We start from the raw sequence: 17,903 nt of genomic DNA on the forward strand, positions 1-17,903 counted from the left end.
AATATGTAGTGAACTATGTAGTGAACTCTGCAGTGAACTCTGAATATGTAGTGAACTCTGCAGTGAACTCTGCAGTGAACTGTGTAGTGTTCTATGTAGTGAACTCTGTAGTGAACTCTGCAGCGAACTCTGCAGCGAACTCTGTAGGGAACTCTGCAGCGAACTCTGTAGGGAACTCTGCAGTGAACTCTGTAGGGAACTATCCAGTGAACTCTGTAGGGAACTATGCAGTGAACGGTGTAGTTAACGCTGAAGTGTGCACGATACACAACAGCCACTCGACGAGCGATCCCCAGCGCTCATCGTGTGACCGGTGGGGCGGTGGGGCGGTGGGGACGGTGTTGGGGGGGTCTGGGCGCTGGTTACCTTGAGCTCCACGCCGGCCGGCACCACGATGGGCCTGAAGGAGAGCGAGTGCGGGCAGATGGGGGTGATCATGATGGCCGGGACGTTGGGGTGGATCATGGAGGCGCCCGCCGCCACTGCGTATGCCGTGCTGCCCGTCGGCGTGGAGACGATCACGCCTGAGAGAGAGAGACAACACACACACACACACACACACACACACACACACACACACACACACACACACACACACACACACACACACACACACACACACACACACACACACACACACACACACACACACACACACACACACAATGTCACCGTGAGACCCTGGCAAACACAGCGGATTCAATGAATCAGACGACAATAGCAGAATTCAAACCCTGAATCGCAGTTTTCTACAAAAAAACATAGTAGCGTTTTGGTTTTCTATTTTTCGGCTGCTTTGTATAAGATGGCTTGTGCATAAACACAATGTAATTACACTAAAACAATGTTTGATATTCAATTTCTGGGGACTCTTATGAACATTTCAAGACCCAACATGAAGTATCAACTCATTGCTAAGGATATCCACAACGACGATAAAGTTAGAATGCACCAAGGGAGGAGGAGGGTGAGGGGGGCTATTTTGACCTAAGACACTAGGATATTTTTGATCTATATTCGCCAAAAATATCCATTCCACCATATGGTTGACATTGGATGACATTCCTGAGATTCTAAGCTTTCAAACGGTGTATGACATGACTATAACACTCAACTGTATGATGCCGAAAATTGACCCAGCATGTCGGGGGGAAGGGCTGGTGTAACGAAAACTTGCCCGCCGGCGGGATTTGACCGTTAAGTGGTTAAGGGGAAGTCTTTGTTTATTTGTAGCATCACTTCATCATCATCAGCATCTCGATAATCTCGACATCGAAGATGCCAATGTTTTGTTTTTCGTTTTTTTTTTTATTTCATGTCGTTTTTTCTTTTTGTGTTGTTAATCACTCCCTCATCATCTGCATCTCGACTGTCCAGACATGAGGGCTGGGCCCCCGCCACCTTTGTGCGGGGGCGTGTCCCGGCCGGGTACTCACCGTCCCCCTGAACGGTGGTGATGAGGTGTCCGTCCAGGAAGAGGTCCACGTTGGAGAGGTAGGAGGAGGGCCCCCGGTCCACCACCACCTCGTTCAGAACCTGGGGGCCAGACGGCCAGCGGTCAGACACTCATACAGCGCGGCTCTCACCCAACGATACCATCGATGACACCGCAGGACATCCCACCGCTCTCCCACCGCCCCCCCCCCCCCCCCCCCCGTAGTATTATCACAACACCCATCGGTGGTAGATTCAAATAACACCTCAAATCAGGTCATGGTTTCTCTCTGAATGCTAATCCTACAACTATGAACACTATACCTAACACTATTAATCATTTATCATACATCTATTTTTGTATTGCTTTTGCCTTTTAAGGGGAAAAGCCTTGTTTGAATCTTCATTTCGTCATTTCAACATACACCAAAAACAACAATGACTCACTTTAATTCATCACTGCCATTTTATCACTTTTTCTATTTTTTATAAAAAAAACAACCCTATGTTAAGCGGAACAGAGGTGACTGGAGCCTCTAGCTCCAGTCATCTACCAGTAGGCCTGTGTGGTGTTAGCACACATAGCAGCTACGCATAGCAGCTACGCATAGCAGCTACGCATAGCAGCTACGCATAGCAGCTACGCATGGCAGCTACGCATGGCAGCTACGCATGGCAGCTACGCATGGCAGCTACGCATAGCAGCTACGCATAGCAGCTACGCATAGCAGCTACGCATAGCAGCTACGCATAGCAGGACACAGCACTGTTGGCCGGTCCGAGGCGAGGGCCCTGGGGTGTGGGTAGGATTTGGTATTCACGCCAAGGTGACTCATTGTGATCGTCATCCTGTCGTTATGACAACCTATTGTCATAACCACAGGTAGACCCACCTGCATGACACAGGAGCTGATATGGCGTTGATGGGCAAACCCCACAGAGTGCGAGTGCAGACTTTTGTTTGCCCTTGTGCCTGACTTCATTCCATCAGGTGACTGCCTGACGTTGATGAATAACTGAGTGTGAAACTCCGCTTGGTTCCCGGCTACAGGTGACTGATAGATAGAGAGTCACCTGTACAACGAAATTGAATCGCTACATCGGAAGGTGCAGTCAAATATAAAGACAAGTCAACATAAGACATGAAGAACATACATCTCACTGTCACTATTATAATAAATACCGTTAATAAGATTGAAACATTAAAAGTGAAAAAGATAAAATTACAATTGCCCGCAAGTGTATGTATATATTTTTTTACTGCTAAGCAGTGTGACAGATTAGGTGGTGTTTAATATCCTGATAGCCCAAGGGACTGTGTGGTAATCCAAGCTTCCACACACACTCAACCGTGAAATTGAACATAAAATAGTCCAAAAAATAGTAAAACATACTAATTTGTCTCTCTTCGCAAATGGCGACAGTGTGAGCGACACGGCCTCTAATCTACCGTTGATGTCCTTTAATAAGGACTCTGTTCCACCACCAGATGGGATGTCTTTGACATCACAACAGGCATTACAGCATCTAGCCCCTAGTGAGGGCACACGTGGCAGTGTCCAGCCACAGGCAGGATGGTGGACAGAGAGGGCATGGACAGCCTAGGTTATCTAAGGCGGTAAAACAACGGCTCTGGCACTGTGAACTCTGCACCGGCTGAGCCCCACGATCTTCACAACAAGCCCTCAAGCCCGTCTTGAGAGTCCTGTTTTGGAAGATAGTCCGTTCAGCCCTTAATCCGAGCTAAGCGGCCTTTTAGTAATTACGTCTCGCAACACATGCGTTAAAACGTACACACTGCAACTTTTTTCACGGCAGCCATCAATTACGTTGGTCGATTATCAAGAGTGTTTAAAGAGTTGAATGCGTCCCGCCCGTTCTTGCTTAATGCAAACCCAATGTCTGTGTGACCCATGGAGAGAGTCGTGGAGGAAGTTGTGTTGGGTTAATAGGAAGTTGAAGTTCTGCCTCAAAAACCACCTTATTCTCTACAAGGTAATGTAAAGGAGGGGTTTTGTAAGAAGTTACCAAATCAGTAAGAATTTGTAGTCTGCGGTATATGCATCTTTCCCCTATTCTTTTATTTTGTAGACAAGTCTGACTAAACAAGAGTCCTCTCTTTAGTCTCTTAAGCCCCAGGACCGAGTCCTGGTGAAGAACGAAGCCTCTTTCTTTATGAACGTGGGCTCTCTTGAGTTACAATTAGGCTAAGGAGCCTGTTGTGAAATGTTTATGGTGTGGGCGTTCAAAACTGCCCACACCATAAACATTTAAATAATGACCACTCCATCCCTCACAGATGAACCCAGTAGTGACTGGGAATACACCCTGATCTCTCTAAAAGGCGATAACTTCACAGCCCGGTCCAAGAGGGTTCCCCATTGACTACTTAAGGCCACGCAACTCAACCGCTTCCATCGACCCGGAAGCCAGCCTCGCAAAGCATGATGGGACATCTTGTTTGAACGGGGTGCATTGCATCACATTGGGCATCAGAGCTGCACCCAATTTTTAGTTTGAGGATTCTGGACAGAATTCCGGTTATCTGACTGGCAGTAGATAACCCTACATTTCGATAGTCCTTGGCACCACAGCGCGGAGGTTGGGTTCGATTTCATAAGCCACAAAGAAGAATGCATCTTTCTGGGAACAAATAGATTGCATTGTGTTGCACCTTGTGAACAGTTCCAGATAAGCCAAAAGGGAGATATGACTTGACAGGAATATATGAAGCGAATTAAGTAAGAAGTTGTGTTCAGATAAGAGCAGGCCATAAATATGTAAGTACATGTTTGTTTTACGACGTGTGACTGTATTAATGTTTTTTGTGTTACTACGATACACATTATTACCATTCCGGGATTCCATGGCTTCCAACATTCTAGGCTTCAGACGTCATCTGAATTGAACGTTTTTTTGCACATTATTGCAACAGCCCCACCGAAGCGGGAGTGCGCATGATGAAGACTGTTCCCTTCTAAAACGTCCTACCTGGTACTGTGCGGCCTTGTGCATGCCTTCTCCATCCCCGTTGGTGAGGATGACTCCGTTCTCCTCCACCTTCGCCCTCTTCTCCCGGCTGTCCTTCTGCACGCGCACACGCAGCCGACTGCGCAGCACGATAGACACGTTCCCTGCACGCACACACACACACACACACACACACACACACACACACACACACACACACACACACACACACACACACACACACACACACACACACACACACACACACACACACACACACACACAAATTAATCAAAGTTAGTGGTAGTAAATGTATTGCTATACTATTTAGTTATAATTAGAATTAATAATCACAATAAATCAGATATGACGTCAATTAATTTACATTAACAAGCAGATTGGACCTCTTGCTCAGAGGTTTCTTAAGGCAGACTGCGGCGATTGGGTTTGAACCCACAACCATTTGGGTGAGAGCGCGAAACCAACGGCGAGACTACCGTGCCCAATAAAACAAAATAACTAAAAACCAAAAGGGAACATTGTATGGCTTTATTGGACGACTTGGACAATGACAAAGCCACCAGCAACCTACCCAACCTTCCACTCTTGCTGAGCCAGGCTCAATCCAAAGACGCTTTCATCCAAAGCAACTCACTATGACCGGTCAATTATAAGTGGCGTTCATTTCATACCAGTGCTCTACAAAGAAGTACCCAAGTCGGTCGATGAAAGGATCCTCTCATTAATATCTGTTGCATATTGCCCTTGTGCAACTGACCTGCCACTAGCCCCCGCTTTGCATAAGCCCTAACTAACCAATTAGACAGGGACTTATTCCCAGCTACATAATTAGCATGATTGGCTTCGGTGCACGGAACAACGTCCGCAGTTCAAGTAATCGTTTCTTCATAATTTTTCTCGTGGTTTTAAGATGCGCCTTCTACGTTGTGATGCGTGTGGTGTGTGTGTGTGTGTGAACATACCCTCGATGACTTGGTTGAGCTGAGACTGGTATGTGTCGAAGTTGAAGGGGGTGAGGAAGCCAAGAGAGCCCAGGTGGAAGGCCATAACTGGGGGAACACTCTCCTGTGATCGCCCCCCCACCACCCAGGCACACAAAACACACCCAAGAAAAAACGGTTAGGCCTAAAAAAATTAAAAGTTCGGTTCCTGTTGGTTGTCAGTTGAGGTCATGGGTAGGTAGGGAATTTATTTTATTTTTTCCAGGTAGGTTTTTTTCATTTAAAAACAAGAAAATTTGCTCATCCTTGTACAGAATGAAGAGGTGCTGTACAAAAACGTAATTATAGTTTGCATCAATTATTTTTTTTTAAGCTCATAAAATAATTTGGGTCGCACATAAATTGACAGGGTCGGTCGGAAACCGGAACCAATTTTTTTTTGTTAGGCCTTAGAATAACATTTCTGTCTTTTAGCTAAAACGTATAAAATGAAGTGTTGTAATGTCCTGTAAAGACGTCGACATTCCAAACATAACTGCGTTGCAAGTGCCTCGGGACAAAATGGCGTCTTCATTTACAAGTTGTTTTTAGGTTCAGGTTACGGTTTGGGTTACCTGGAAAAGTGAGGAGGCGTACAGCAAGGTCCCATCGCCACCGAGACAGATGATGAAGTCCACGTAGTTGGAGATATCGTCCAGATCTACCAGGTGAACCAAGAGCGACAGACGGTGTGTTCAGATACACGTCATTTATGATAAGTAGCAGGCATGGTTGAGGCATCCTATTGTACTTCAAATGATATCACATTTGTCAGGCTTGGTTCATCGGACGGTTTTACTATCATCATATTTTTTACTCATGACAGCAGCACACAAACTGAGTCATGGCTCATTGGTTTCAACATTGTTATGCGACGGATCTTGAGGGGTGGTGTTTGGTACCGTCACGGAATGTGCAGAATTTGTTCATTGTGGTCCGGAAGGCGTCATCGCCTGCGATGGCAGGGTCCTCTAGAACTTTTCTCTCCACGTAAACAATCATGCTCTTCACCTGCAGGCACAGGAAAAGAAAAAATTGAAAAACACGCTTTCTTGCTCTTGCACGAAAATGCACCGTAAACATCTTAACCTGGGTGTGTGCTGTGTGTATCTCCTCTTCCCAAGGTGGGGTCCCAACCCTTAGGTTTGGAAACAGTACGACACAAAATGGCATGTCTGGTCCGAACGTTTTTCTTCTACTTTGCTGCTTCTGCGACCACTATTGTGTCATTCAGCAGACACGTCGTCTACCCAAAACCACAAACACAGCGTTTCCATTTAGAAACATCACAATAAAGAGCAGGTAGGAGTTGGGCTCCAGACTTGCTACCGGTAGACTGTAGAGATCAGGGTTCAACCCCAGAGCCCTTCCGCCAGGAAGTAGGGCCGGGCGATTAATCGGATTTGATCGCGATTTCGATTTTAGCGTCAAACGATCACAAAACAAATATAATCAGAACAGCTGGATACATATCTGTACATTAATTTAGATTTGATTTTTTTTTTCTTTTTGACCATTTTGTTGAGTTGTGAAAGTAAAGTGTTGTTAGGGAGAGACATGCTGAATAAATACATCATGTTTTCAAATAAAAAAAAAATCGTGATTTCAATATGGACCAAAATAATCGTGTTCATGATTTTTTTCCATAATCTAGCAGCCCTCCCAGGAAGTAAAACACCTTCGCCAACCAGCCCATCCTTCCCCTACATCCCTGAGACAGATGTTGCAGCATTGCGTCCTGAGACGGTGGTAGTAGAGACCCAACACCCCAGCTGAGCACCTCCCCCCAGAGAGAAGCTCTGCGCCCGCCCGCACCCACCTCGGTGAGGAAGGTACACAGCTCCTTGAATGGCTGGAGAAGACCTGCGTCGCGGATCTTCTTGATGACAAGGACACTTTTGGGAGGCTTGTTCCATGTGAGTCTCTGGCTGGCCGGGTCCTGGATGTGCCTGGGCGTGGGGAGACAGAGACGGAACGATTGAGCCGGGATTAACCTCAGGAAGACCGGGTGGGGGGGGTGTGATTGGGAAGGCTGTTGGACTACTTCCTTACCTGGACAGGTTTCAGAACGTGAAAGAGTGGTTATTCATTGGGAGGGCGGGTTCTGGTATGCCACAGGCTGAATGCCGCAGAATGAGCACTTGTTATACGGTACTGATTGGAATCAATCAGACACGTCGTTTGAACCATTTTTAATGCTAGTCATGAGGCTGGATATTACATACAACAGTTCGGTAAGAGTACAATATTAATACTGACATTTGCTTGAAGAGTCTTGGGTACTTTTTGGTGCAATAAATGTAAAAAAACTAAACACATCATGTACACGACATCCAGCTTGAAAAATGAGTCCTCTAAGGGGCCACTCACTCTAGGGCCGTGGCCCCGGGCCCGAGCTCATTTGCATACTAAAGTCTAGAACGTTTGGCTCGTGTGACCACGCCATCCGTCTTCCAGCACGGAACAGCCCCTTGGCCACGGCACACTTGGGAGAGGTGCGGCGTCGCCAAAGTACAGATGCTAATGAGATGACGCACGCGGATACGCAACGTGAGCTGGACAATTTGGGCCGACAACAGCATTCAGTCGCAGCTGGACACCACGCTTGGTGATGACGTATTTATCGTATTATGACGTATGTATGAAGGAGCAATCGGGCCCAGGCCACTGCCTTTGGGAGCAGTGTGACCACGGACCAGCGGGGGGAGTGGGGAGGGGGGGAATCGTGCTGAATCTTCCTGCAGCACGGAACAGGCAAACTTGCCTAGTGTGAGTGCGCCCTAAATAGCTGCTGTTCCAAAATACAACACAGAATAGATGATACATAAAGGGTGTCCTCTGTGCTGCTTCTTGACCTGCTGTTGACCTGCTGTTGACATGACAAAACACGCCACCCCTGTCCGTCGTCAAGAAGGGACTGGACAAGCCATCAGAGTCTCCAGACATACAAGGCAGTCATTGATCGAGGCATTGAACAAGTTATTTTGCATATGAGTGATTGAGGCAGATAACCGCAGAATGTGACTGGCTTGCATTATTTGCAGGGAATTCATAGCCACGAGGTAGTGGCCATGAGATAACAGTCAAGCCAGAAGAGAAAGTCTGTGTCAGGCTAGAAGCTAATTTTTTGTTTTTGAAATAGTTCCTTGTCCGATATAGACTTGAGTCGTATACCGTACAAGCGTATCTGCACAGCGCCGCCCCATATGTACTCTGAGGGCTTGGCTCGGTCTTAAAAAATAATGAGTAATAATGAGCTATTATCATAAATAATAATTCAATGATTATTAATGGAAATTGCTATTTTCCATTCTTATTCTCTTACTTACGGACCAATATATTTTCTACAGGAATACAATGGAATCTCACCTCCCTACATGAGCAGTGGCTGGACAAAGCACCTAGGCATTAACGTGTTAAGGATTAGTTATGGTTCCATGTCGACACAACGCAAGGGGGTGACGGACCCCTTACGTCCTTGCGGACCCTCCTTGTGTCCACTGCAAGGGCCTGACGTGCGCCTCCCCAAAATTGTAACCTTGCGTTGAGGCGACGCAGCAACAAGGGCTGTGATTGGTCCGCTCACTAAAACCCGACGCACAACCGAAAACAGGTTCACGACTGCGGTGCGTTGCATCAAACCGAAGGGGCGGTAAATGGACCCGTATCAGAATAGGTGAGATGCACATCATTTCAAATCTCTGTACGGAAATCGTACACAACACTGTGACATCTTACCGATGAATATGTTACTACCTCTAAAGAATGAATTTCGTTTTTATGTTGTCAACTTGAGTGATTTGCAAGGAGAAATAACCAATATTAATTTCCAGTACTGCTTCATACATTCGTGTTGTCCAACAATCGTGATATCAACTCAGTTAGAAAATAAATCACAGAAAGGTCAGTGATTCAGTCTGAGATTTCTTTGTTGACACACGTTGGCCCAAGTAAACTGGATTCAGAGATGTGGACACTCCCCTGCCCCATATCACCATGTTCAGTCATTCATTTTGGGCCCGAGATATTAACTAGTAGGCTCGGAACAAGTTATAAAGTAAGTGACTCGACTGCAGTTAAAAAACAAGGGTTTCCAATGATGTGGACCTCAAAAGTAGACGATAGAACTTAGCCGCCTTAACTTAAGCCCAGCGGTGAGACACTGGCTCAGCAGACTTTTCTGTTTGTCTTTGCAGACATCAGAACTTGCTAACACACACACACACACACACACACACACACACACACACACACACACACACACACACACACACACACACACACACACACACACACACACACACACACACACACACACACAAAGATAAGTCAGATTTTTACCATTTCGACTCATTGTTGTTGATGTCCCTGGGGATGTCTTGGCTTACACACCGCGCCAGTTTCATGTCTGGCTTCATGTGATGAGCAGGGGGACAGCGGGGAGCATGTAGGAAAGACTGGCCTTGGCCCAGCATCTATACTACCCTAGCCCCTACAGTCCATGTGCTGAGCTTCCACTGAAAAATGGCCACATTTTACATGACCAAGACTCAGGGTTAAGAAAAAAAATAATAAAATGATGTAAAACAAATCGAAAATAAAAATGAAAAAATCGGAGCTGCAATAACAAAATGTTTTTGGTCAGCTGCGGCTCAAAAACCAAAACTCCCCTCCTTCAATCAGAAGAGGAACAGGTCCAACACGTGCTTGGCATATGCATGGGTCTTCCCTCCTCCCTCTCCTCATCCAGGCTGATCTGGGACCCAGCGGTCACGAGTTGCTCTCTGCTCAGCCGGGATTCCAGATCTGTTCCCGCTCGGTTCTCTCTAAAGTGTCCTCTCTGGCAGACTGCCGAAGCAAAACCACTCACTGCTCTTTTAAAAGGCAGAGTGACATCATCCACTTAGCTCCGCCCCCTAGTTCTCGACACACAAGCAAGAACGCATAAACACACATACTACTCCCCCCCCCCCCGAAGAACACACCCCATTTCTCTCTCCTTCTTTCTCCCTCTTTCCTGGATCAGTAATAAGGAAACTGAGCCGGACCTTCCTTTATTTGTTAGCCACCCAAGACTATTGTCTAATTCCGATCACTCATTGACAACTTTATGATCAGATGGAAAAGATCTGATGGCATTCAACCCATGCAAACACTGCGACCGGTAACACACTAGCTTAACCTGCTTTGGTTCATTTGCTTATCATTTGTTTCGGATTGTTTGCCAAAGTAAAACACAAAATAGAGATAGCGAGCCGCGCAATAATCTATTAGCTCAAACTCAAATTAAATATGAATTACAATTAAAATGTGGCATATGTATTGGACCTCATCCTTCTTTCTGCTCCGTTGACCTGCGACAATGCGCGTCCTCCACTCTCGTTCCCTCACAGTGTTGTTCCACAAACTGAATTTAGATGATAAATTACACTATACTACGCCCTGTTCCCATGCAAATTATACTCTACATTCGTGCATTTCTAACAAACATGAAAAAAAAAAAGTTTTTTTTTTTTTCTTAATTCACACCGACTGGTCTTGCATCAGTCCGAGAATCTAGCAGGGCGATGTAGATATAGTTATTCATGTTAGAGCAGGCCCTGTGATCTGTTTGCATCATCAGGTAAACAAAACTCCTAAGAGTGACCCCTGGTGTACGGACAGGGCCCAACGAGAGGACCCAAAACCGGGTGTGACCCTCTACTCAACAAACACTTCATCCTGCTCTTCCTGAAAAGCTGGTTTCTTTCAACCCTGTTTCCTATCCTAGCTCCTAGCTATCAGTATGTCATCACTGAGATACACATCAATGACTAAGGCATGAAGGAAGACACTCGGCAGCCGAAATGGATAAAAGATGTTCTCTCTCTCTCTCTCTCTCTCTCTCTCTCTCTCTCTCTCTCTCTCTCTCTCTCTCTCTCTCTCTCTCTCTCTCTCTCTCTCTCTCTCTCTCTCTCTCTCTCTCTCTCTCTCTCTCTCTCTCTCTCTCTCTCTCTCTCTCTCTCTCTCTCTCTCTCTCTCTCTCTCTCTCTCTCGAGGTTGCAGGCAATTATATTCCGAATTTTACTTCATTGGGGCCAAACTCAAATAAAACCACTAGATGTGGACTACATCATCTAGGGCTATGGGACTGCATCATTATTCAGCGATGGAACAGACGCCAACATAATATACATGTTGGTTACCTCGGCGACGGCGACATCATCAAACACAGCACAAAACCATCGGTACCTCAAGTGACGAGAAGAAAAACGGCAAAAAACAAATACATCCCATTCAAAGTAGTGATTCTAATAGCCGGCCATGTACTGTACTACTTAGTCCAACTTACATGATGGTGTTGGGGTTGTGCAACATACAGGCCTTGGGGCCGAAGGTGGTCACTGGGCTGGGTCCATGCAGGGACTGGGTCCTCCTAGGGGGGGGGGGAGAGAGAGAATGGAAGAGCAGCAGTTGACATAGAGCTGGTGTGGGTGAAATGCACGGCCTTTGCATTGGAAAGAAAGCTTCAACGTCATTACGAGGGCAGCGCCACCATACTCATCACCATACTCATCACCATACTCATTAAAGCCTTTTCACAGAGTCGCATCGTAGGAGAAATGCAGGCTAGGCTCTTTGCGGACGGGATCTGGTTTCTCCAGCTTTGCAGAGGTTCAAACGCCATCTAGTTATAATGAAAATATCTACCAAGTCTTGGCGTACACATTAAACAGCTCACAACTTACGCATTGCCAAGTTTTTACTAGAAGGACATAAATAACTAGCGTCTATTACGTTTACTAAATTACTAAATTAACTAAACTTCTAGTTTGAAACCAACTTGTAACCTCTAGTTTGTTTTTGACTTACTTAGGAAAAAGTAAGCACTTTACGCAAAGATGAAGTAACAAGCTTACACAAAGCTAGTGAAACCCGGTTGAGGGCACGGGTTAAAAAACGAGTGAAGTCTACTACCGATGCCCCGGTCCATCAAAAACATAAGTGTTAACAGTGACACAGCACTCCTGTGCTAAGGGTCTACTGAATCCCATGGTTTGGTTTCAGACTCTACCGTTTCTATGGTTTTATAAATAAAGACGAATGCGATGAATCATAAAATCAATGAGAAATGTCAATTCTATTTGTGTTTCTCTGACTTTAAAAACAAGCAGAAAACCATTTTTCCGCAGTTGCATCACCCGTGTGTGTGTGCATTAAAAAAGAGAAAGGAAGCTCTTTAAAAAACCTATTGTTTTGTTCAACATATTAAAATAGCCCCATAGTAGTAATTCTACTCAGTCAGATCCTATCTAATAGTACTTTCCCATAACACTGACAATAACAGAAATAGGCCTGTCTGCAACAGCTGATCATAAAAATCTATTCTCAAGCAGACATAATGCTCAAGCATGGCTCTTATCTTGAGGAGAAAAAAGGAAAAAAAAAAAAAAAAGTATAACAGACAGATTTTCCAGATCCACTGCAATGACTAAGACTCCCAGACAACACACAACAGAAAACTCCTCACACATCAAGATGAAAAGTATGAAAATGCATAAAAACACAGTATAACAACACATAATAACATAATCCTACAAATAAAACAACGGATTAGGAAAAAAAAAATGCTTAAACAATTAAATTCAATGAATAAATCTGTCTCAATGCGTGCATTAATCCTCATCAAAACGCCATCTGAGAGGACCGGGGGATGAAAGGTCAGCTGCGGGGTGTTAGGAGTGGGGAGAGCCGTCTCTCTGGCCCCGGAGCGCTTGGAGATGAATGGCATTGGCTCACAGATGAGCAAATCCTATTAGCGGGCCTGGGTTTTAGAGAGGACCATCTGGACGTTATTTTTACATTTGTTTATTTATTTACTTGGTTACACACCGCACTTCATTATCGCAGAGCTCTCCGGAACCACTGCCACGCCTACAGGTCCACAGATACAGGTCTTACCCTGAAGCCCTCAACATGAGACGGAAATACTTGAATAACAGAATACCCGAGGCGTCATCCTTTACAACCCAAGCCTGAAGAGATATTGTAATGCCCGTGTTTAACCAGGGACGGGGTCGGTTAGTTTAAGATTAAATAACCATGACGAATTGATAGAACCTTGATTTGAGTTGTACAGCTACAACGCCTTTAAATACATTAATACAAAGATAAAAGATGGTATTGTATACACACACACACACACACCTGAGCTGGGAACGTGGGTTCATCTCTGGAAGAAGACGTCTTGCCAATGCACAAACTCTTCTACTTCTCTGAAGACGCCAATCAACTTGCTGTCTTTAGAGTATGCAAGTGTTTGTCAAGAGTATCCCTGGGGCAACAGTGACCAACAATTGACATTTATGGAGTAAGCGAAGATGGTTCAATACGTGATTACGCGATACGTTTCTTTTTTAAAAGGTAGACTTCCCCTTGCGGAATGAGGCAGCATTTCCCCTTTGTATTCCCCGCCGAAATTTATTCCAATTATTGTTGTTCATCGAGGTGACTTGTTTTTGTCACACTAGCACATGCCACATGTTGCAATATACTATTTCACACCCACACAAACAACACATTGCTTGTTTGAGATTAGGTAAATAAGTGTCAAAAGGATGCACCAATGTATCAGCCATACATTGTCGTGTGAGGCTGCTGAACCCTGCATTTCTTTGATAGGGTACAATATAGCCACTGTGTGATCTTGGGTTTATTAATTTACTAGCCTGAGTCACGGTGGGATGAAACACAGCAATTTACGCCGTCTTGTTCACCAATTGCAGGCAGTGGTGAATTAGGGGGAGTGTGGGAAAGGCTTGACTAGTTTGGTTGAGTCCCCTGTATCGATCCTGGTCCACGGTAGTGTTTTAGATTTGGTCCCAAACCTGCCATTTTATCTGTGTGAACACGCTAATGTCGATTTGATGTATATCAGGGCCTTTAGAGGTACAGACTTAGTAGTAACAACTGCATGGCACAATAAGTCGTGATTCAATACATAGCAAAGGGTTGGGTTTCTGGAAGAGACAAATGCCTTTGGCTTAAAGGTTGGGTACGGAATTCGCTTTTTTGGCCATTTTTGCAAAATCACTTGAAATCCTTATCATAACCCGCTTACAGCCACTGAGTCAGAAGTACTGACATGAAAATTAAACTTGTCAATCATCTGTGGAACGGGCAGGGCTCGAAAAACTCCAGCCAATCATTTGGATTGCCACCTCGTTGCATTGGACAGTAAGTACGTCAATCAAACGGTCGTACTGCACTCCCCCTCCCCCGCGCCCCGCGCGCGACCCCTTCGTGCAGTACTCGTGACCCAGAGCAAGCTCCTGTTTGTTGTTATCCTGCGGTATCTACTGGAACTAGTTAATCCACATTTGGACCTAGCAGTAGAAGACAATTTCCATGGCAGACAAGACGCCACCATCCCCACCACCACCACCACCACCACCACCAGCAAAGAGAAGGAAAACTCTTTTTCAGAGAGTAATTGATAATAAAAACGCTGAAAGAGAAAAACTGAAATCAAGAATAATCCTAGGCGCTGCTTTTGAACGTTGGCGGCAACTGAAGGACGAGAAGGGTCTAAAAACCGATGCTTGTGTGGCGGTTGACCTAGTTTCAAAGTTTATACCGTTTATACTCGGTAATACCGGTGTTGAGACGAGTGTATTACTCGGTGTGAAAATGTCCACAGCGCGGCAACCCTAGTGAAAACCAGGACTTCCAATACAATTATATGAAACAAACATACATTTTCTAAAAATAGTAATGATTTATGTGACCGTTTAATGTTTATAACATCTGGTGCAACCATAGCCGCGAGAACGTATTCTCAGCAGGGGGTGCTGGAAAAAAAAACCCCGGCCTGCACAAGACTCGCAACTCGTCACATTGATAAAAAAGATATATAGCAGCGCAGCTCAATTACACCAGTGCATGCGCGCACAGTTGAAAATCGATCGTTGTGTTCACTTCCTTCACACCATGGTTCACATCCAGCTGCTCACAGAACAAGTTTAGCGCACCACCGCTACCCTCACACTTTTTCATATGACCTTTTTTCAGCACATATGAGCATTAAATAAATGCTGCGTCTCAACATGCCTTGGACAGCAGCGAGGATGACTCGCTTTGCCACGGGCCGAAACAGTTCGGAGCGACCACAGCCAGAGCGAACACAGCGGGGCAGAGGAGTGTCAGGAAGTCTTTGGTGTACACATCAGTACGGCCTATTTGCACTACTGTTTAGGGGCAATGCAGTGTTTTATTCTATGCCTTTTTATTTTCGTATATTATTTCAATTAATACAATTTATTTATTCATGAAATCAAGATCTGGTCTTCAAATCTTTTTTCCAAATACAGGTCGTATTACAATGGGGTTTGTGTTTATATTCGGACCAATACGGTACAGCGGACGCTCACATGACGTTAAGCATTTCCTGGTGCATAATGTGACGCTTCAGAACCTAAAATCCCGTTTCTCCCCGTTGATACGACAACACATAACCGGCGTTTTCAGAAATCTCCACTTTGGCCGGAGTTTTTAGAAATGATCGTTTTCTGTGATAAGACAGGGCCTCGGACAGGGGGTGTTGCAGCACCCCCAAAACCCCTACTTCCCGCGGTACTGGGTGCAATTTACAGCTGAATGTAGTGCCATGTTGTTAAACGAAAACCTACGCTAGCCTGGCTCGCTCTCGCGCATCTCTGTTCGCGCTCGTGCATGATTGCGCGTCCAGGTACTTGGAATGGGTGGAGTCAGAGTCAGCGTTGAAGGAGAGGGGATAGGACCATTTGAGTTGTGTATTTTCAAAATCTGCTGGCGTTTCGCAAATCGCGTACCCAACCTTTAACTGTTGCAGTTTGTTGACATTTGAAGGCAAGATAATCAATACCTGTTGCTTTTGTTAAAAGGTGTACAAATTGGGTCAACCACAAAGCAGAACTTTACTATAAGCTGTATTGACTTTATTTATACAGTTTATATTATTGTAGTAATACATATAATATTTACTTTTGGCATTCACACAAATATTGTTTGTTCTGTTTAAACGCTTTACCAGAGAATATGTCTGTAACAACCATCATTGTTCATCCCAGTTGCTACTCCAAAACACTTTCTCAATATCAATACGTTTCTTGAACTTATTTCTGGATCAATCTATTATTAGATACATTTGTTATGCAGTCTACCTGTATGCCAAGTCTACCAGCAGTCAAGCAGCCCCCCAATCGATTTGCGGTACGACAACACTGTTTTCATTATACCAAGCATAAGGTGGTCAAACCACATGAAAAAATATCAAACATGTTAGAAAATATAGCCCGACCACCAGCCACAACACAATAACTGTGTTATTGTCGCAATACAATTGCTGACTACAAACAATTGTCATCAATAAGTATTTGTAAATAATAACAAGGTAGGTCTCGAACGGAACTCCATCAACACACCCCGACTCTTCCACCCACCTACCTGTTGTTGACAGCGGGTCTCCGTAAACCGGATTTCAAATGTCACAACACCGTGCGGGTTCAGGGGAGCTTGAGCTGAGGCTGTATCCTACCTGTTGTCGGAGGAGGAGGTGGTGGAGGAGGAGGTGCTCAGACTGCGAGGCTTCCTGGTGTGGACGCTCAGGGTGCGACCGTGGCCCTCCCCGCCGTCACAGGTGGAGCAGCAGTAGGAGACAGCCTCCACCTCGTCTCCGCCGTCCATCTCAGACACTACGAGTCCGCCCCGGGAGAGACCGTCCGCAGCAGCGACATCCTCGACACCTACGGCGGCGCAGGGGCGACACACAGCAGGTAAAAAAAAGTGAGCGGAACCGACAACATGTTGACGGTCACAAAGCAGACGTTGACAAAAGCAACACGATCGCGTACGGAGGAGTTGAATGACCTGATCATTCTGGCACCATCTGCTAGCAACACATTCACACACTCACTAATGGCTAACACGCTAAATTGGCGATAAGCTAGTTGCCCATAACAAGCATAATAATTACGTAACCCACACATTCAAACAACCACTACCGTTAGTCAACCAGACAAGAAATAAAGTAAACTCTTACAGAAAGAACTGAGGCAGGGCCGTAGGGTTTCTGTCAGGGAGTGAAACAATTGTTCTACAGTCGCTTAATCATCATTTTTAGTAGAATAGCTTTCCCTCCCCAGCGAGCTGTCAACAGCAGTCATCCCAACAGTTCCTGATCCGATCCCCGGGACCAATGGAAGCTGAGCAATCACTGACGTCACGCCGGAGTCACGGGGGACTTTAGCCACTTGCAAGCCATGTGGCCATCTATAATAGGTCCATGATGTGGCCCCGTAGAGTTAATTAATCTAGTTTTAGATTAGTAACATTGCAAATATATTTCCTGTATTTTATTCTCTCAATTTCTTGGCAATGTTTCGATTCTTTTTTTTTTTTTTTACATGACTTTTACATGATACATGCATAGGATTACCTTGTTGTACAATATTAATACAGAAACATCTCAAAATAGTTTAG

At 45.2% G+C, this 17,903-nt stretch overlaps 1 protein-coding gene across 4 annotated transcripts in view; it reads right to left on the minus strand.

The window, feature by feature from the left end:
• Window positions 1-17,808, minus strand: part of LOC130387615 (NAD kinase-like) — a 22,579-nt gene extending 4,771 nt beyond the window's left edge. Inside the window, exons 1-10 of one of the 4 annotated variants that reach the window (XM_056596796.1) lie at window positions 17,464-17,808; window positions 16,960-17,167; window positions 11,737-11,820; window positions 7,225-7,354; window positions 6,308-6,416; window positions 5,981-6,066; window positions 5,388-5,490; window positions 4,426-4,568; window positions 1,437-1,536; window positions 367-524 (exon numbers count right to left, since the gene is read on the minus strand). In XM_056596796.1, coding sequence (XP_056452771.1) covers window positions 367-524; window positions 1,437-1,536; window positions 4,426-4,568; window positions 5,388-5,490; window positions 5,981-6,066; window positions 6,308-6,416; window positions 7,225-7,354; window positions 11,737-11,820; window positions 16,960-17,108 — 1,062 coding nt within the window. In that variant the 5' untranslated portion in view covers window positions 17,109-17,167; window positions 17,464-17,808. Of the gene's footprint in view, window positions 1-366; window positions 525-1,436; window positions 1,537-4,425; window positions 4,569-5,387; window positions 5,491-5,980; window positions 6,067-6,307; window positions 6,417-7,224; window positions 7,355-9,746; window positions 10,263-11,736; window positions 11,821-13,592; window positions 14,841-16,868; window positions 17,168-17,463 lie in introns of those variants that run through there. The other 3 variants (XM_056596821.1, XM_056596804.1, XM_056596813.1) reach the window with 3 other exon arrangements.
• Between the last annotated feature and the right edge of the window lie 95 nt (window positions 17,809-17,903).

This window comes from Gadus chalcogrammus, chromosome 1 (assembly GCF_026213295.1).
Source record: "Gadus chalcogrammus isolate NIFS_2021 chromosome 1, NIFS_Gcha_1.0, whole genome shotgun sequence".
In the NCBI taxonomy this organism is placed as follows: domain Eukaryota; kingdom Metazoa; phylum Chordata; class Actinopteri; order Gadiformes; family Gadidae; genus Gadus; species Gadus chalcogrammus.